We start from the raw sequence: 19,754 nt of genomic DNA on the forward strand, positions 1-19,754 counted from the left end.
AAATAAACCTTTTGACACCTTGTCATTTTGTGCACAGTACAGCGCGCAAAAGTTACACATGCACTCAAACGTAAAATGTCATCAATAAAACATGATATTGTATGATGTCTAACATTTGTACATTTGAATCGTTCAATTAAAAAAATAAAAAAGGCTTAACAAAAGGCTTTTTTATTACAATGGTTATTATATAGTACTCACGGTTGTACACGAACGGCGGACGATGCCATCCACAATTGCTATGGTGTGTTTTTTTGTACCCATCTGTTTCTGCATACCCGTCACAACAAACTCTACTGTGTGTGCGTGTATCGAAATGTCTGTCAAAATTGACAAGTTTATTCGTGTCGGTTCAATCCGGAAATATGTTTTGTATTTTTTTGTTCAAACAAACCAACGCATCGTTATCTCGTTGCGAGGGCAGATATTTCTCAATTTATGTTCAGGAATAAACGATGCTCAAATTCCGTATGTGGACATGTCGGGTAGGGATCAGGCTTTCTGCATTTTAATTTACTGTATTTTAATAATGATTGAGCTATGCGGTAATGTAAGTCGATTTATTTTGATTTCCATTCACTTCATACATAGTTTGTGATGATGTATTGCTACACTTATTGCAGGTCATGTGCGCAATATAAACAATCGGAAAATTGTTAAACGAATGTTCAGAAAATGCAAAGAAAACTAAGGTTGACTAAGGTGAATTTGTATACGTGATTGAACTCAATTGTCTCAGATATTTAAATTTATTGGAAACTGATTTACTTCGATCTTGTATTCCAACGAAAAATTATATAACTAATAAGGTTTCTATTCTACCACTCCAAATGTGAACATTTTGGGAAAAAGTATAATGCTAGCTGGAACTGTGTTCCTAAAGTGTGGTTTCGATTCGAACACCTCTGCGCATGTTGATTACTTAGACAAAGTCCCGACACAAAAAAAAACCTTTGGATATTTAACTATAAACGGCACAGTACGTGTGGCAATCGGCAAAATGTTCGCAATGAAAATGAGTACAACATCATATCGAGCGCTCCAGCACGTGTTCTTTGCCGAAAAGGCCATCACACTATATTTTTGCCTTTTTCAAACGCTGTCTTGCTTGTGCTTTTGTGTATCGATTCCTTTCGTGACGTTGTTCGCCCGTTTGTGAGGTATCCTCGTGCTCTTCTTGCTTTTGAAAATCTGAAATTGAAATTGAAAAAACAAAAAGAAAGTTTAACTTTAATGCCGCTATGTTGGGTAATCAAATTTAACTGAATGTGTGTAGGTTTAACAATTCGAAACACTGCTTTAGGGTCGCATCTTTCTTGAGAAACGGTTAACTTACCTTCTAATATGTCAATTGGCGGATCAAGCAGACCTTTTCGCTGCAATTTTTTGTAGTACCATACTAATTTTGCCACTCCGAATCCCATGCTAGTGATCACCATTATGATGAATACCATTAACGAAGAATACTGAAAGGGGAAAACATAACACATATAAGCTAAGCATTTTTCTCTGCGATACCTGCATAGCTGCAAATTTACATACCCTGATGGTCGGATTTTCCGTTAGCAACATATCGGCCAGCACGATGCACAAGCCGATCACACAGCCAATCGCACTGCCAATGAATGGGGAACGCTTTTCGTCCTCACGCTCTTTGTTGCTTAACGTGGCAGCTTTCCGCGCAGCCTGAATGATTCCCATATCCTGTGGTTGAAGTTGCAGCGCCTTGCCGTACGAGAGCAGCGCTGTGTCGTACTGGCCCACAGCCATGCTAACTTCCGCCTTCCGGAAGTACCCTTTCGCCCAGGTAGGGTTCAGTGTGATCGCCTTGTCTGCGTCTGCATTGGCGTAGTAGTACTGCTGCATCTTGCAGAAAGCCAACGATCGATTACTGTACAGTATAGGATCCGCGGGACTAAGCTTGATGGCATGAGTGTAATGAAGGATCGCTTCGGTGAAGTTGCCGGCTTTCACACACCGATTTCCTTCCTCTTTCAGTTCATCCGCCGTCAGATTAAGGTTACTCTTGCCTGTCTCCTTTTCTGTTGGCTTCGGTTTTTCAGTGCTGCCTTTGGACTGTGACTGAATGGGGGAACAAGTAGTTTTATTCACGTTTGCTCCAATTAGTTGCCTACTACAACTCTAGGGGACATGCCTCCATAACATACCATTGTTTTACCCAGGAACGATCAACTCCGACCAAAAGCAGGATATCGATTCAGTCTGCTGTAACCTTTAACGCAAAACGCCGTGCAATTTTTTAACTATCTAATGAGCAAAACTAGCAAATTACATGCACACAACTAGTCATACTAACGTGTCTTTTTTCTTTGCGAAGGAAAAATCGACATCAATGTTTTTGTTGATACAGGGGATAGATGTGTGCGTGTGGCGAAATGTCATCATTATCTGGGGGCGCAGGTGTTTTGACACAAGCTTCGTTCAATATGAAGATAGCAGCAAACCAAGGTGTGTTTATTAAGGAGGTGAATTGTACGCGTTTTCGAAAACATTGATCATAAACTAGTAGTTAACCTATCTTCGCAGCTCTCCCCATCAATACCAATGGTGCGCGTTTATCCGGGCTTGACTTGACCTTGCCCGGGCGCGAATAACACGAATAATGAGTCAAATGATATATTTTATCACCTGTTCCCAAAGTGGGTAGAAAGGAGGTGTCGTCATGTAATTTGCTCTGAAGCACTTCACCTCCTAATATCCATACACCTTGGCCCCCAGTATTGTTATGTCAAGTCGTGAAATGTCAATTTGCTCTGAAGCACTTCACCTCCTAATATCCATACACCTTGGCAGCAAACATTTTCAGTTGCAGGCAGGCCTCGACGTACGCTCATATACACATCCTTCGTTAAATCGAAAACGTTGATCATAAACTAGTAGTTAACCTATCTTCGCAGCTCTACTCCCATCGTAATGACAGTGATAAATACAATGGAGCGCCGTTTGTCAAACTCTCAATGGCCCGGGTATGCGAATAACACGAATAATGAGTCAAATGATATATTTTATCACCTGTTCCTGGTTAGGTTTTGGAAAATTTGCTTATTTTTTGTTAAAAATTACCCAGTTTTTATTGCCTTCGTGTTTTTCTAATGAGAATATTTGAAATTTGCCATGAACTATAGGGTTTTTTGTTATGACAATGTGCTCTTATAACCGTTTTCAAATATCCTCCTCATAACGCAATGTCACCTTTGTATTGAACTGTCATTTCTCAACAGCACGGATAAACGGAAAGCCGGATAAAATGGACTCTAATAAACGGCGCTCCACTGTAAAAATGAAATATGTTCTTTTGTACCTGCATCCAAGCAAAAACTATTCAACTGTTCCCATTTACTTCTTCTTTTCTTACTTGTCTAATCAACTAAAATATTCACCCAAATTGATCTCCACCAAATATGGACCATGCAAAATATAAAAAATCCCATCAATACATATACCAGCGGAAAACCATCTGTCAAAATCGGAGCCCAGGGGATCGCCATGCGCTATTAACCTCATTATACATTCCACCTTGCTTCCGATCCATTATTTTGTTGATGCGAAAACCTTAGCCCATTGAAAAACAATAAAAAAGCTGCAATGGTTCACGCATAAACCAATTCTATCAATCATGAGAATGGGTTTATCAATTTAATGAGAACCGAGCACCGAAAACGATAGACAGCTTTTCAAATGGATTAAATCTCCATACAGAGTGCCACTGTAAATACGCGAGAGATGGCTCACATGGACGTTTCAAAAAATTTACCTTATCTTTACAGTTTTTGTTTTGGTATTGCCATTACGAACCATTAGCTCATTGAGTAACGATGGCTTTCTTTTCTTCTGAACTGTATTAAAAGATTAGAAATTATTTGATGCAATAATGCTCCCTCCCGAATGAGTTTATTTAAAAAAAAAATGCGTTTGTGATGGAAGTTAGAACCTTTTCGCCCATACTTACTAAGCAAATCAAATCGACGAAGGTAAATAAACAGGCTCTTTCCATCGTCTGTGTTATCCTACAATTGTGTATTTTTCGGTGAATATATATCCCAAATTAATTTATTTTATTTTATTTGAATGCTTGATTCCGTCCAGATGCAATCAATTCACTTGAACATAAAAAAAGTACCGAAGCAGGAATATGGAATATATAATTGTTTGAACGAATCAACTAACGTTACAGGATAACGAAGGAATAAAGGGTGCTGTGGCGGTAGTGGTGTTCAAACGGTCCAGTACCTTTATCCTTTAACGATAAACCGTTCTAGGAAGTGCATCCTGATGTGTTCGGTTTGCGATATATGCGCGAGAAGGTAAATAAAAAACAATACTTTTGCTAAACCTCTCCCTTCTTTCTCGCCCTATCTTTCAGTATGTCGGTGTCCGCCCAAAAACTATTGAGATTGGCGGAGGTTCTCGTTGCAGGCTCAATCATCGCTTAGCTCGACGTCATCTATATTTACATCCTATCGACGAAAAACAAAAGAAGCAAGTTCGAAATTGATTAAAATCCTATGGTCCTGCCTTGACCAGTATTTTTACTTCGTACTTACCGAAGTATCGATATTATCGTCCAGATTCAGCGCTTCTATTTCAGACTCAAAGTCTTCCAGTGAACTTTTCCGCTTTACTTGCGCTGCTGACACACCGCCCACATTGGCCGTCGGCGTAGTTATCGTGGGCGGTACGTTGGAGGGTGCAAGTTGTGTGGAGTTGGTGTTTACAGCAGATGGATCAACGTGCTTTGAAACCGAGGCAGCAGCCTGGAACGACGGAAATGGTCTCATGAATATCATAATACATCGTTGTTTACATTGTTTCTCCATACTTACAACATCGTTTCCGTTCGGCAGCGTCGCGGTGGCTTCGCTCGATGCGCTTGGATTATAGTCAAACTTTCCTTCATTTTCTGCCATTTTCATTTCCTCAATAGGCGTGCGATCAATGTTGAGTGGTACCTTTGAAGCATGGACAAAATAATAGATTAATAAAAGCCAAATAGCAACACCCGCCAAGGAGCTATGCAATGGAGCCAATTACTTTGGTAGCGACGTTCGCGGGCAGCAGTGTGCTTCGCTCTGGGAGGAGAAATTGCTGCGTCTTTACTGAATCGTAGAAGCCCGGAAACAGATTTTCATATTGCTGTGGATCCGCTAAGCTTTGGCCGGCCTTTTCATTGATTTTAGCCAGCTCCGTACGCCAAATATCAAGCACGTGCGAAATTTTGCTTGGCAAGTACGTCCTGCAAAGGAGAATGATATAACACATGCCGTCGATAAGCCATGTCATCTTATCACTTCGGTGTCCCCCCCCCACCCATGGGCCGCAGCAGCACTTTCTTTGCACATCAACTCACCGGGCGAAGAATGCTGCTTCCGGTATCCGGTTTGTTTGGATCAGAATTTCCAAACATTTTTCTAAATCACCCAGCAGAAACATGGACAAGAAAGAGATGTTGAATTTGCCCTGCGTGACACCGTTCTCGCCAAGATTCCGCAGCATATCCGCATCGCCTGTGAACGAAATAAGGAACATACAATAAAAAAAAAACGAATAGTAAGTATCTTCAACACATGTACACGTTTAACTATCGGAAAGCGATAGGCATCGGTTTGTTTGTAAAGTGAACCAGTTGTGAACCACCAACTTGATTACGTTTTATGTGCTGTATATGATTAACACCGTCGCCTAATGGGCAGCAAAGTATGCGATATGGCATTGGATTTTCTTTCTTTTCTTTTTGCTATCTGTCACCTCTTTTAAGACAACATGACAATTTATGGGAACAGGTCGTCCTGGGGCCTTCGATATACAACATACATAGGGCTAGCTAATGAATACAATTATTTTGAGAGCAAATACCAATAACCCTAGAGCACAGGGACAGTTTGATTTGCAATCAAAATGGTACCATAGCGCCGAGATTTGCTAAAACTCTGCCTGCCAGTGTTTTGGATATCGTTCGGAATGCTTACCCGTACTAGTTGCTAGCAGCAGGAGGCCACCGTAATCGTTTGCATTCGTCAGACATTCCTTGACGAGATCGAACTTGTTCTTGCTGGTGGCGATGCCGGCGAGCTGGCTCCATTTCTGGGGACTGTCAGATTCGCGAGCAAGCATGAGCGCCGTATCGAGATCGCCTATTTTCAGCGCCAGCTCAAAACGATGCTCTGGATCAATCGAGACTTGTAAAGCTTGCTGGCGGAATCCTTGCATTTCCAGGAAATGGGCCACACGTGTGCGATGCTCCTTCGGGATGGTGGGCAACACACGATCCGCCGTTTCGAAGTCACGCCGCATAACAGCTGTCTGGTATTCTAACACCGACAGTAGCAGTGCAAAGCTGGTCACATTCAACTCCTTATCACCGAGGTACAACCTGATTGTTGAATATATGCATAGAAAAGTGTGTTTAAAAATTGCACACAAAGTTAAGTTTGCTTACTTCTTTGCTCGTTTACTTACCTGTTATCCTTCGGCACGTATCCAAGCAGATACATCGTGCGATCGAGATGGGAAACGGTAACAATTTCTCCGCCAACATAGTAGTTGATGCGGTTCACAGAATTTGTGTAGATGAAACAATCGCCAACCCAAAGTCCTGTACGCACCAGCTCGTTTACTTCGCCAAGAACCTACGATAAAGGTAATTAATGATCTAATCGAAGCACTAACCCCCAAACCAACCCATCGTTTTGATACACGTACATCGAAAGCTTCCTCGATGCCATCTTCACCCAACTGTTGCTTGGTGGCCAACGCATTTTGAATCATGCCGATGTCAACCTTCAGTATGAAGTATGAATCCTCGGTGGCAAGACACACCAGTGTGCCCGCTTCGTTCCAAAATACGTGTCTGAAATCAGTTGGCCAAATGTAAATGGTTGTTAATCAAAGTAGAAAATATTGATTTGCGTTTCATTTGCGCTAGCACCAGCAGAACATACCTTGGCTGAACCTCGATTCGTCTGATCAGTTCCAAATTTTCCCAATCGTAGAATGTTAAGCCAGATGATGTTTTAACTCCCAGCAATTGTCCACCGAAGATACCTAGTGTGCAAGAAAGACAAAAATGATTATGAACTCCGATGCCAGTGTTGCTGATAATCGCAAACGACATAAATCATGCAAAATGATTATTTTGAAACATGAAATACTTCATACACATATTAGAATGTACCTTCTGTGGAACAGTTAAATGCGGGTTTTTTTTACAGTAGCAGTTACAAGAGACAAGAACAATGGCAGCGAGAAAAGGGAAAACGGGAGAGTAGAAAAGAGCCACTTTAGATAAGGCAAGCGCATAAATGTTTGATTTACTTCAATATGCTAAAGACGCTAATTGGTAGCATTTACTTAGTGTACGTTCGCGTAAGGCTTTTTAGGCGCTGCATCGATTAAAAATAAAACGCTTACCTTCTGCACCGTAGTCGGGGGTAAAGCTTTTCCGTTCCTTGAAATTACGGAACAGCTTCACTGTGCCGCTTGATTCGCGTACGGCATACTCGCTGTTTTCCGAGGCCCACACAAATTCTTGAGCAGAACCGAACGCTTTATTGCGGAGGGCCATGGACGTGTAGATTATGTATTCTCCGTCGCCGCACACCACCACAAACCTGTTGAAATGAATCGAGAGGAAATCAGAGACGATGAGGAGGGGTTACATGTTTCGGATAAAACAAAAATAATAAAGGGACGCACCTTCCATTGGGATTGTGGGCGATTGTTTGTGGATAGATTTCACATGCACCCATATCTTTAACCGCTACCGGCAAGCGTTCGCCGTCCTTGATTTCCGTTCCTGTTGCAACAGAAAGGAGACAGTAAAAAAAAGGGGGGAAACGAAAATAAATTCTGTGTCGAATCGATTCTGACTCCTGCACTCTGAGTCTTCTGTAATGATTTTGGGGTTTCTAGCGCATTTAGTTACTGATTTGAATAATTCATATTCAAGTTTAAGGTTTATGCTGCTGTTTGACAAAAACCGTGACGCAGGGACATTTTTACTGATATATGAGCATTGTTTGCACGTTCACAAAATTAAAACCCAATACATAACAGTGAATATATTTACAAATTATAATTACTAAGTGAAATGTTATCGTCAAGCAGCGTTTTTATGACAATCATTAACAAATTACTACTTTTAGTAAAACATGTTAAGAGATTAAGTATCGAAAAAGAGAATAAGATAAAATTGTACAGCTTATTTGAAATCAGCATCGGTATGGGTTTTTTTTTAATAAAAACAAACAAATATTGTTGAGAAAAAACTTAAATGGACATATTCATCACACTAATGAGTTGTGTCTCAACATTCACAAAATTAACTGCTCAAATACACTTGCAAATATTTCCGCTTAGGCACAATGGCGCAATGGTAAACTGTACAATGTTCGAATATGCATTAGGGGAAGATGTGCATAGCGAAAATGCGGAAAATGACACGCTGTTTTGACCTGCCGTACAGTTATGCTTCTTTAGGTTAAACGGGTACACATTCAGGAGGAAGGTGGGTTTAATCATTCTAATGGAGATATACGTTCTCTTGCATAGAAGGAAGGAGAAGGAACATGTTACAGGCGTGATATGCTCAGCAATGTTTGATTGTTACTTCCGGTGCTTTCTATAAATGCAATGCTACAACAGTAAAAAAAACAACGGCAAAAAGGCACAGAATTGTTTGTTTCGTTCGTAGTGCATTTGCTAGTTGGAACATGAAGATGAAACAAAGTAATAAAAAATAGAAGCATTTTTTGTAAATCGTTGTGCAATATGCACCATTCAGTTGCGACTCGATGTTAGAATTTTTCATTTTTCATAGGATAAAGAAGTACAGCACTTACCTTCAGGGAGCGCTTTCAGGTTAACTTGCTGCATTTCGGAGTGCCGAGCCCATACAATTTTTCCTCCATTCACATCCATCGACATCGCCGGTTCCTCGCGACCAACCTTGATGATGATGGACCCCTCGTCGTAGCTAATAATGTGAAACAAAACAATGGTCATGTGCAGCAGGCAAAACGTTTAGTCTGTGTCTCAACAACAACTCGCACAAAACACACCAATAATATCACGATATATGATGTCTCTGGGGAGGTTACTTACCCTAACGCCACGTTGTTGGTGCCTCGCATGCAGGCAATTGTCCAGACACGCTCAAATCCATAATTTAGCGACGTCTCCAGTCTGTAAGTGCCCGAGTGCCAAATGCGAATGGTACCATCCTCCGAGCCCGTTAGCAGAATCGGGAGCTCCGGATGGAAGTAGACCGCTGACACGTTTTGTGCATGCCCTTCCAGCGTTTGGACACACGTTTTGTTCTGATAGTCCCAGATTTTGACCAACCGATCGTCGGCACCGGAAATGAGGTACGGTTTATCACCTCCATGATAGTAATCCACACAGTTCACTCCCTTCTCGTGGCCCTCGAGCGTAAAGTTGGGAACGTTCGAGCCCAGCTGCCACACTTTGACCGTACGGTCAAGCGATGCGCTTGCGAATGTGTTGTTGTCTTTCGGGTTGAACACGACCTGCATGACGTAGTGCGTGTGTCCCTCGAAGACGCGCTGTACTGCCCACATCTTTTCCCAGTTCCACAGCTTCACCAACATGTCGTCTGCAAGTAATAGGTTTATATAAAAAACCGAGCACGCACGTGAAAAATATCAGACGCCTCTTTCCAAAATTCTGCCCGACATTTACTTACCACTGCACGTAAGAATGAGCGGTTGTGTTGGATGCACCGCGATGCAGCGTACGTAATCGGTGTGCGCCTCGAACGAATGCACCTTTTCGAGGGTGTTGTAGTTGAAAACGCGCACCTGCATGTCGTCCGAGCCGGTGAGGATCCAGTTCTTGCGCGCCACAAAGCGAGCGCAGCGAACCGGTAGATCACAGACCTCGAAATCTTTTACCAGCTGTTGGTTCTCGTAGTTCATCACGTGTACGTGGCCATTGTACAGGGCGCACAGCATCCATGGCTCCGTCGGGTGCAGATCTACCGACTTTACCCGGTCCGACCGCGACGTAAGCCTTCTTTTGATGTCCAACCTTAGGGGCTATTCGAAGGGGGGAAATAGAGTGCAAGTACAGCACATCGGTTAAAATTGTATAAGTGTGGATACTTTCCAGCAGTATGAAGTAAAGCATCTTAAACTAGTGTTTACATAAATTAATAATCACTTTAGGTAACGAATATAAATAGAACAATTTGTTTAAACACCGAACAGAATTTTCATATACGTAAGAAATAAGGCGCCGCAATGCAATCGACCTAATAAAAAGAGCCGACGGGGTGCGATAACGTCCATTGTGTCATCCGGTGCGAGAATGTTTAAATGAAAATAAAAAAGTGTTGCGCTTATAGAGCATATGGGTAGTGGAGTCATTCTTCAACATGGATAAACGCCAACAGCAAATAAGTATGGAATCATAAATTTCACTGGCACTGCCGAGTTTTAATGTTTCATCATCCAGCACCACCAAATGCCCAAATACCAGTCCACATACACTCACACACACGTATGAAATACAAAAACGTAAAACACTCGCAGCACAGGGATTCTAACCCTGCTGGTCCCTGAATGGCCGACGGAATCCAAGACATTTCCACATCACTTATCACAATCGACAACAACATCGCTGCTCCCATTGACGATCCGGCAAAAGTGATGACGATGGAGTTGTAGCTTTGAGGACGATTTTGATCTGGGCGTATCCGTGTGTGCATAGCAATCTAAATGAAACGGATGCAAAACTATACCAAGGCACCGATCCATAGGTGTTCGAAACATAAAAAGTGAAACGTTTACACACAAATCGCACTTAGAATCACGAAATGTAGCATTAATTAGGCACAAATTTTCAACCATTCATTTCACTCCTTCAGTGTGTTTGTCACCGGGTATGGAAAGTTCACTTTTGCAAGATACCCACACCCACCCACAGCTGAAATTTAAACTACACAGAGCCACTGGGAGTTTACTAACCATTTTCTGCTGATTGCACTATGTTTAATAATAGTTTAACACAAGATTTTTAACAAAATTCAGCACCAACATGAAAACACGGTTTCGACGTGGCTAAGTTTGATGACATATGGATGACAATCGCAAGAATGACGATTTGACATATGTCACCGAGGCGCTCATATTTTGACCAAACTCCAGATTCGATGTGTATTGTGACCGAATAGCTAGAAATGTTTGCCCATTGTACTGTGGACGTGCGCTCTAGTGAGCGCAAAATTGGCTCCTCCCTTTTATTTTCGAACATGCCTGTTTCTAACTTTGTTTGAATTTGAATTCGTAACGGCAATAAAGTACGTTACAAAAAATAACCAAATTTACTCTTTCTCAAGTTTGCTGAATAGCTCACGTGCTTTATGAAAATCAAGTGAATTATTTTTTTTATTTAGAGATATTACAAAGGGCAAATGTTTATTTTAAAAATATTTATGAGATATGTGCATGGTAAAGGATCGATTTAATTTAAGTAAATGTATGTTGAGATACGACACAGTCAACTACCGAGACATCGGGGTGATCCATTCTATCAATTTCTATATGTACCATCCTCCCGATAGATCTGTTTACGTGGAACAATAAATTCTAAGAAATTTTTAATTGAGGCCAATAAAAACGGGTTTAACGGTAAGTGAACAGATTGGTCGTCAAGGGTCCCGTCGATCGGGATTTCGTGGATGGTAGATAGTTCCAGCATCTATTACAGTGGGACCCCACTTGGCAGTTGGCCACAGATGAACAAGTCTACCCACCAACACCTTCCATCCACCTCGATCAGTACCCTAAACGGGGGTCTTTACTCTTCTTGCCGATTAGGGGCCGCCCTAAATCTGTGACCGAGAGCTGTATTTAGGATTGTAGAAGAGGTTAAGATTGTAGCTATAGTTGTAGAAAAATTTTCATCGAATGAATAAAATATTTGATTTCATCATACTCTCTATGTTTAAGACATGTTTATTAATGTTTCAGTGTGAATTAAATACTCGATACGTTCTGTTCCATTGCTCGTTGCGTCGTTCATTATTGATTGACTTTTAATCAATTTTCTTTTTTTGTTGTTGTTAATTGCTATTAACATGAAGTGGACTAATTAAAACCATAATTGTAAATATGTTGAGGTAAACCGATTTAGAAGCCAGTTGTATCACGTATCGTTTGTCACGTTGGGTGGTACGGACACATGGCAATCACCATTACCTGACAACGAATTCGCTTTCGTTCGAAGACCTCGCCAAATAACAAGCCATTACAGCTTGCGGTTATTTGATATCTTGAACGAGGGGTTTTATCCCTTCTTCTTCGACCCTTTGAGACGTGTTTTTGTCAGCCTGAAACTGGACATTGTGCGTTCGGTTAGAGCGTTGGTGGATGGAGGAAACATGGGAAATCAAATGTATCTCCACTGTCCTCATTTCATAAAACGAACTCTGGACTACAACCTCGAGATTCCTCCTGTTGAAGAGACTGTCACTAACAGACCTGTGCTGATATATAGAAATACACACCAGAGTATCGCGTTAGAGTAAATCTTACACTCAATATTAAAACGTTCAGATTTTGATTCCATTTGTCCATTTTTTCATTCCAAAATACTTCACACACAGGATAAATTATTCATTGTGTATTAAATGCACTAAAAAACATGCAAACCTTGTTTACCTTCGTTCAAGGTGCATGAAAAAAAAAAAAAAAAAAACACGAGTTCTCAAGGTTGTGTTTTTGTGAGTGGTTAAAATAAGTATTTATTTTGTTTTTGTTCGTACATTGCTTTACAGTGTGCAAAAATGATACATTGACAGGCGAAGTTGCATGGAACGGTGCTAACGTCCTTAAGGGATTTTTGTTTAATTGTATCTTTTGCCTTCCATTCTTTGCTCCGCTTTGTATTTCCAACAGGGGCTGTTCATAAGCGACGATAAATATCTACTTCAATGAGAGTTTGGAGGCTGAGCGTTTGAGTTTGACTGACGGTGACCCAGCAGGAAGAAAGACACGATAGTCGAGATGCAGTTTCAACGCTGCAGGTGGCGACCAATGGTTGCTACGATTCAAACCACGATTGCTATGCGAAACATGATCGTTACGAGTGAACTGGCGAATTCGTAAAACTGGTAGGATGTTTTGGTGGACAAACAGTATCAGCGATCGGTCGTCACAGGGGAATGCAGGATCAATATGTAGGCAGTGGGGCTGATTTCACGTTTAAATGTGCGTTAACTACAGCGCCTACCGTAACTATATGGACAGTCGTTTTCGCGATTTTTGGAAAATCCGGATGAGATAGTTCAAAGCAGTGAATGTATGAATTGTACAAAATACTACTTCACATCTTTATAATTTTTTTTGAAAATTTTAATTTCATCATTACGTGACTTATTACAAAAAAAAGAATTTATGGTTGTACCATAACTATAAAGACAATTCGAAAAATAAGTTTTTTGTACTAACTAATGCATTTAAAAATCGCCCAAAAATACAAATAACATATTTTAGGAAGTAAAGGAAGTGTTACTAAAACTTTTTAAGGAGTTTATGAGTATTATGATAATTATTATTATGATGCAAAACTGATAATTAATGATAATTAGTTATTATGATAATTATGAAATAAAAAAAATTAAGAAATAATATTTTTTTTGCAGGAATGATTGTTTTCAAAATACAAACCAAAGTATGTAAAAATATTCATACAAAAATAATATGAGAGCTTTATCAATTTGATGAAGTACGGTTCAATAGCGATAGAAAAAACAAAAGCGACACAAAAACCTCAACAACAATGTTTTAGCAGAATCTGAATTATGCTCTCCAACCCATTCGGGTTAGGATTCAAAAAGTTTAAAAAATTAAAAATAAAACGTAGTTAAAAAATTAAAATACGATCGCTTAGCTACTGAATTTGTACACTGATTCCAAATGAAATGAAACAAAATGGTAAATAGGACTAAGTTTCTAGAGATTCGTGAGAAAGAAACAAGGAAAAAACAAACACGCAGCTTGAGATGCTCCGACCGGCGGCCATAATTTAGTGTCACTTTAATGAAATTTATCGCCATTTTACCGTTAAAGTATCGACCAACGGGCGTTGTTGCCTGCGCCAAGTACTGTCTGGCCTGCCGTTAAAATGAACACACACACAGAAAAAAATATTCTCGAAGAAAGATGGGACACTTAAAGTCTTTCCTTCCACCGGCACTTAAACTTGGAAACTTCACACCATTCGGAAAGATGCAGCATCCGTGTAAGGTGCGCCACCGAATGGTGAGTGAAAAATATAGAGACTCTGCTGGCCGGATTTTGTTGGAACTTTTCCAATTAAGCAGCTTGTTAAAAGCCGCCATAGAGCAACTTCCGGATGTAGAGAGGAGGAAGTAATGGGGAAGGACTGGGGGGAAGAGCAAGAGAGGAAGCGAGTTCGCCGCGAAGGCCAGTAATAAAACGCAAACCGATCCACTATGGCCTTGTAGGAAAGGTGAGTTACGTCGCTGACTGCAAGCGGTACAGGAACGCTTTTCACGAATTGTGGGTACCATACGAAGCGTGTCTGTCTCGGTTTCGGTTGTTTGATGGTGCTTTCGTGCTTCACCGTCATTCACGAAACCAGTTCAAGTGTTGACACTCGAAGATCCTTGCGCAATTCTTCGCCGGCGCTTTTTTTGAGGCTAGAGCTCCAGGTTGGCAGCTTCGGTTTGGGTGTGCAGTAGAAGTAATAAAGAATACAAACCCTCGAACCAAACCAACCATCGACCGAGAGAGAGAGTGAGAGAGTAAGAGAACGAAGTGAACGAAGGCAGGTCGAGGATGTACAACACAAAGCCATTGTTAAATTTGCAAACTCGCCTGCCTGACTGAACCAAGTTTCACAACGAACCAAGCGCGGTAACAATGTTGCTGCAGCATAATCGATTTTACATTGTTCGTCCGTGGCATAATGGGCTAACAACCCTTCCCCGGGCTGGGAGGCGGAGAGGCAATGCAAATGCAGAAGTCCACCGGCTAGGGCAGCACCTTCTTTGCTGCGACAATGGGTATACTAGTGCTTCGCACTAGTGTCTCTGATCCCTGAGGGCAGGCGGGTAAGTTGGCACATTGTTGACAGGTGCAGTGCGAATTCTGAGATTTTCTGTCCAACAGCACTGCACGGTGGTGCGGGCCAGGTCGCTCGCTTCAGCTTGAATGTTTCAAGGGGTTGTAAGATTGTTTAATAATGTAATTTTGGCATGAACGGTGGCCAATCTTGGTACCATACCGCCCATGCCATTAGATGGCTACGAAGTTACGTGTTTAATGTGTTAAAGCATGTTGCCTTACTGGCAAGGTGCGATTGTGCTTTAAAGAGAACAGCTAAAGTACGCGGTATCATACGGAACGGAAACGATCGGTAATAGTATTCGGAATTCGATTCCATTTATAATTACTAGTTAATTTACCCCGGTTACACCGTTACGCAAACGAATTTCGAAGGCATGTGATTTTATATTTTCGTATCGAACACAACTCATACTTTATGGCTGTTCCTACCAGGTAATCTGTACAGGTGATTTATTTAGTCTTATTTCCTGTTAAAACCTTATTCCAGGTTGTTTTTTACAATAAGCCATATTGTGCAAAGCCCGGTTATGTATCTGGTTGAACATGTGTGAATATGGTTCAGTGACACAGTTGCGCCAGGGTGTATAGTAATGTAAGATATGAAAGTTTTATTTAACACTTTTAGTATCATATAATCCTTTAATTTCCTTTTAAATTCTGGAACATATATCTTTCTTTGTCCCGTTTAAAGTTTGCCTGTCCCTCTAGATGACAATCTTTGTTTCACTTCTGGTTACTGACTCAATGATGGTCTTTCACCGATATTATGATGAGATCTTGGTTTGTTTCTATTTTTTTGTTTTTTTTTTTAATTTTAAGTTAAAATTGGAAAACATAACCGGATTGAGTTGAATAATATTTCTTCTCTTCTTATACATCATTGCTAGTGCTGCAAAATCTCACTGAATCAAAATCAGCGCCACGTACTCAATTGTGATAATCACAGGTGATACTCGAAACGGTTGGTGTGACCAATGCATGCTTCATGACATTTTTGCGACCATCTCTTGGTTAGTCACTATGTCATGACTTTTATTTTCTGTGTTCAGTTTTGCAAAATGTCACTGACATAGTCATGACAAATTCCGACTGACACAAAACCATGTCAGCGTCAGGAGCTCTACTGTGAGACTCATACAGTTGGTGCGATCATCACATGCTTGGTGACATTATGTGCAACCAACTCTTGGTCAGTCACTTGGTCACGACATTTTCAGTCGGTGATCATCGCGATGGTCATGGGAGATATAAGGTGCTTGCGAGTGGTTCCAAGAAACATAATGAGCATATTTTCTCACTCTGTTCGACCCGACAGATAATCAAAACAGACAGAGAGAGAAAGTATGCTCATTTTGTTGGAAACTGCTGGTTTTAACGAGTGGAAATTACCGATCAATTTATTCTCTATTTAACTAAAGCCTGCTACACTCCGTTCAAGCTAGCGAGCTGGCTATGATCACAACACATTTTGTTGCTTGAGCTCACGCGCCAAGTATATTCCATGAATGTCGTGATTATCATCGACAGAAAATGTCGTGACCAAGTGAGTGATCAAGATCTGTCTCGACACTGATCATCTCAGTTGTGTGCGTGAGCTGATTTGAGCTTCGGTTTCAGTCATGAGTGTTGGTGACTGAAACTGTGGCATTTGGAAACATTGTTCACAGCCTGAAAAAATCATGATTATGCTTGCGCCGGCATTAAGCTCAACTTATCAGTCAGAGTATAGCGTTAGACTCAAGAATGTAGCGTTCGCCATATCAAGAACGAGTAGTATCTTTTATGAGTATCAGCAATGAGCCTATGCAATGAGCAATGAGTATAGAAAAAGACACATAATTCAGAGAGAGAGAGAGAGAGAGAGAGTGACTAAAAAAATACAGAATATCAAGTACTTCTTTGCGAATTGAGAAAGATGATTGAGAGAGCAATAGGAGAAATAGAGCAAGAGAGAAATGAATGAAAAACAGATAAAACGAGTAAGTTGATCAAAGTAGTCTGATTATAGGGTTTTGTTCTACTTTGGTTCGTTTCATAGTTTGCACATACTGCAACAGTCGCTGCTTATCAAGCGGTCCAAGAACCCTGCTGTATAAGATTTTACAAGAAAAATAAATGTCATCCAAACAACGATTTAATTACTTGTGCACTGTAGTTATTTCACATCAACAGGAAACGTTTACGCAAATGATCCAGCTAATACATTCTGCCCCACTAACGCCGCACTATTCACAGTAGTGTGGAATTCAATACCTTCCTGTTTCTATTCCACCTGGAAAAATTCGCCAATAGCTGCGCACAGCTCACATCATACGTAGCACACGATGGCCACAGGCCATGATGATGTGGTGTGGAATTAAAGGAATGCCAAAGGAATGCGTGCGTTAGCCATTAACAGCCCCAATGGAATGCTTTTATCACTCTTATTGCGATTATTTGTAGGGTGCGAAAGCGATAGATTTCCCATTCCTTTGACTTGTAGTAACGTACTCAAGGAGAAGGATGCAATTGACTATTTATGATTAAGAAATGTTGTGTTTTAATATGGTCTATAGACGGATAAGGCTAACACGATAGCAATGTTTCTTTGCTTTTACCAAATTACTCTCCAAAAACAGGTCCTGATGGTGGAAAAATAGCATGTATTTGTGTATTTTGTAATAGCATAGTCTGTTTCCGAGTTGCGCGATTCTCGACTTACTATTTTCCCAAATTGTGAACCCGCTTAAAAGTCAGACATTTCTTCATTTTCAGCATGGATCGTATGGCTTAGTGCACACAAATACTATATTTCATCAGAAATACCCGTTTATCGAATGTATTTTGTCTAAGAAACGTGATATTCGCCTAAACCGCGTATCCCGTGAACAGACTGTACACCGTCAAGGTTCTTGGCAAATTTCCCTAATTTTGTAACAAAAGCTTGATTGTGTATTTAAAAAAAATCATGCACGAACAAAAGGCCTAACCAAATACCTAGGGATAACGTCGGGTGTCGGGTCTCGTTCGTTCGTCAATGAAACTAATTAAATAAAGTCGAAAACATTACCAAACCGATACAAAAACCCGAAAACATGTTGAATTGTACAGTTCTTTTGTTAGAGCGTCCGGGTGTTGGTAAGTTGCCTGCTGAAAATAGGAAAAAATCACCTTCAGGATAAATGATATCACCACTGCTGAACCTGATTCCATGAGGCCATGTGGCATACCCTTGTCAGGGGCAGAGGCATATAGTGGCCTTCTGATTCCTGGCGAAGGTGTTGATCGGCGGCACGTGACCCCTTGGGTGCCACGTGGTTTTGTACATTAGCTTCAAACTTGGTTTACTCTGTCACCCCCAGGATCCTTCCTTCCTTTTGACCGATACTGACTTTTCTGTTGTGTGAGTGTTCACAATAGCGGCAACTTGTGTAACAATTCTCGATTATCTGTCAGCAGCACTCGACGACGACGACGACGGTACTCGGGTGGAAGAGTTTGTGGGTTTTAACTGAGTGTGGTATGTTTATTTTGTTCACCGAAACACGATCCTGGCCACTGTCATGAACGGTTGCATTACGTTGCGTTCTGTTTGAAGTTTTAGTGCCCTAGGGCGTAGATAACCCAGTGGCATGCCGACAGAATAAAGATATGTGTTACAACAGTATTACAGTGAAAATTGATAGAAATTATTTATGTACTACATATCGTGTTATAATAACCCCAATATTTTTTTTTCTTTTACCAAAATAATACACTTTCCCTTTCCCCTCCCCCTCCCTCTCCCCCTCTCTTATTCTCGCCCTCCACTATCATAACTATTAATGCATCCAAAAAGGAAACCATTTGGTTATCAGTCTTCCAACATCATCCGAGAACGGTTCCGCTCCCGGTTACGGTTCACACTCTCGAAAAAGACCATCCCCTGCGGTCGGTTGCTGCCGGTCCTTCGCTTACAAGTCCAGGTTGCTGATAAATCGTATTAACGCAAATTGATACCAACCCCTTGGGCGGTTCTGCGCAAGAGTGCGGAACCCCTGTCGCTCATTTGCCGCCCTTTCCTGTCAATTGGCGGCACAATCAAGATTAGATCAATGCACACAATTATTAGATTCAGCTTGTATTTCTGGTTTATGTCCCCTGCAACAAACAACATAGGAAAAAAAACGCGCTACTCACCAGCACCATGGTTACGGGTAGCTGTTTTCTCTACGCTGAATACAACAGCCCACAGCTGGCTAGATGCGAAGATAGCACGCGATAGAACCAGCAGGGAATCGAATGCTTTTGTTCATTGCAGCGCCAGGGGTTCTGAAGCATCTTCACGGACGTTAGTGGCGCCGATTTTAACCGAAAAGAACCTGCATTTACCTGCTAAACGGATAATAAACAGATCCAACCGCTCGCTCACCGGTAATCTAATTCAAACGGCGATTGTGGGCATGCCGATAGTATTACACACCCAAGCGCCATTTGAATGTGTCATTTGAGAACTTTATTCCACACAGGCCGGCGGTCCCGGTGGGAGGGTTGCCGAAATGTCTCAACAAACAGCTTCGACTGCAAATGGCTCATACCATCATATCGGTGTGAGAACCGTTCTTAACCCCTCGATTTACGACACCGAGAACCGCAATCTATCCC

General features: G+C 41.2%; 2 protein-coding genes across 4 annotated transcripts in view; both read right to left on the reverse strand.

Moving 5' to 3' along the window:
- Positions 1-541: 541 nt before the first annotated feature.
- LOC120897017 (U-box domain-containing protein 70-like) lies at positions 542-2,394 on the reverse strand. The gene is made up of 4 exons (XM_040301595.1): positions 2,169-2,394; positions 1,543-2,082; positions 1,337-1,466; positions 542-1,191 (listed from the first exon to the last, which is right to left on the reverse strand). The coding sequence occupies exons 1-4, from the start codon at positions 2,169-2,171 to the stop codon at positions 1,076-1,078; spliced, it is 789 nt and encodes a 262-aa protein (XP_040157529.1). The 5' UTR covers positions 2,172-2,394; the 3' UTR covers positions 542-1,075.
- A 1,623-nt stretch (positions 2,395-4,017) lies between these two features.
- Positions 4,018-19,754, reverse strand: part of LOC120894674 (coatomer subunit beta') — a 56,658-nt gene continuing 40,921 nt past the window's right edge. Inside the window, exons 1-16 of one of the 3 annotated variants that reach the window (XM_040297415.1) lie at positions 11,004-11,124; positions 9,722-10,073; positions 9,121-9,631; positions 8,859-8,992; positions 7,714-7,813; positions 7,429-7,628; positions 7,193-7,195; positions 6,960-7,062; positions 6,721-6,868; positions 6,478-6,647; positions 5,988-6,391; positions 5,369-5,525; positions 5,053-5,254; positions 4,845-4,970; positions 4,566-4,775; positions 4,018-4,478 (exon numbers count right to left, since the gene is read on the reverse strand). In XM_040297415.1, coding sequence (XP_040153349.1) covers positions 4,440-4,478; positions 4,566-4,775; positions 4,845-4,970; positions 5,053-5,254; positions 5,369-5,525; positions 5,988-6,391; positions 6,478-6,647; positions 6,721-6,868; positions 6,960-7,062; positions 7,193-7,195; positions 7,429-7,628; positions 7,714-7,813; positions 8,859-8,992; positions 9,121-9,631; positions 9,722-10,073; positions 11,004-11,006 — 2,862 coding nt within the window. In that variant the 5' untranslated portion in view covers positions 11,007-11,124 and the 3' untranslated portion in view covers positions 4,018-4,439. Of the gene's footprint in view, positions 4,479-4,565; positions 4,776-4,844; positions 4,971-5,052; positions 5,255-5,368; positions 5,526-5,987; positions 6,392-6,477; positions 6,648-6,720; positions 6,869-6,959; positions 7,063-7,192; positions 7,196-7,428; positions 7,629-7,713; positions 7,814-8,858; positions 8,993-9,120; positions 9,632-9,721; positions 10,074-11,003; positions 11,125-19,754 lie in introns of those variants that run through there. The other 2 variants (XM_040297413.1, XM_040297414.1) reach the window with 2 other exon arrangements.

Source organism: Anopheles arabiensis, chromosome 2 (assembly GCF_016920715.1).
Source record: "Anopheles arabiensis isolate DONGOLA chromosome 2, AaraD3, whole genome shotgun sequence".
In the NCBI taxonomy this organism is placed as follows: domain Eukaryota; kingdom Metazoa; phylum Arthropoda; class Insecta; order Diptera; family Culicidae; genus Anopheles; species Anopheles arabiensis.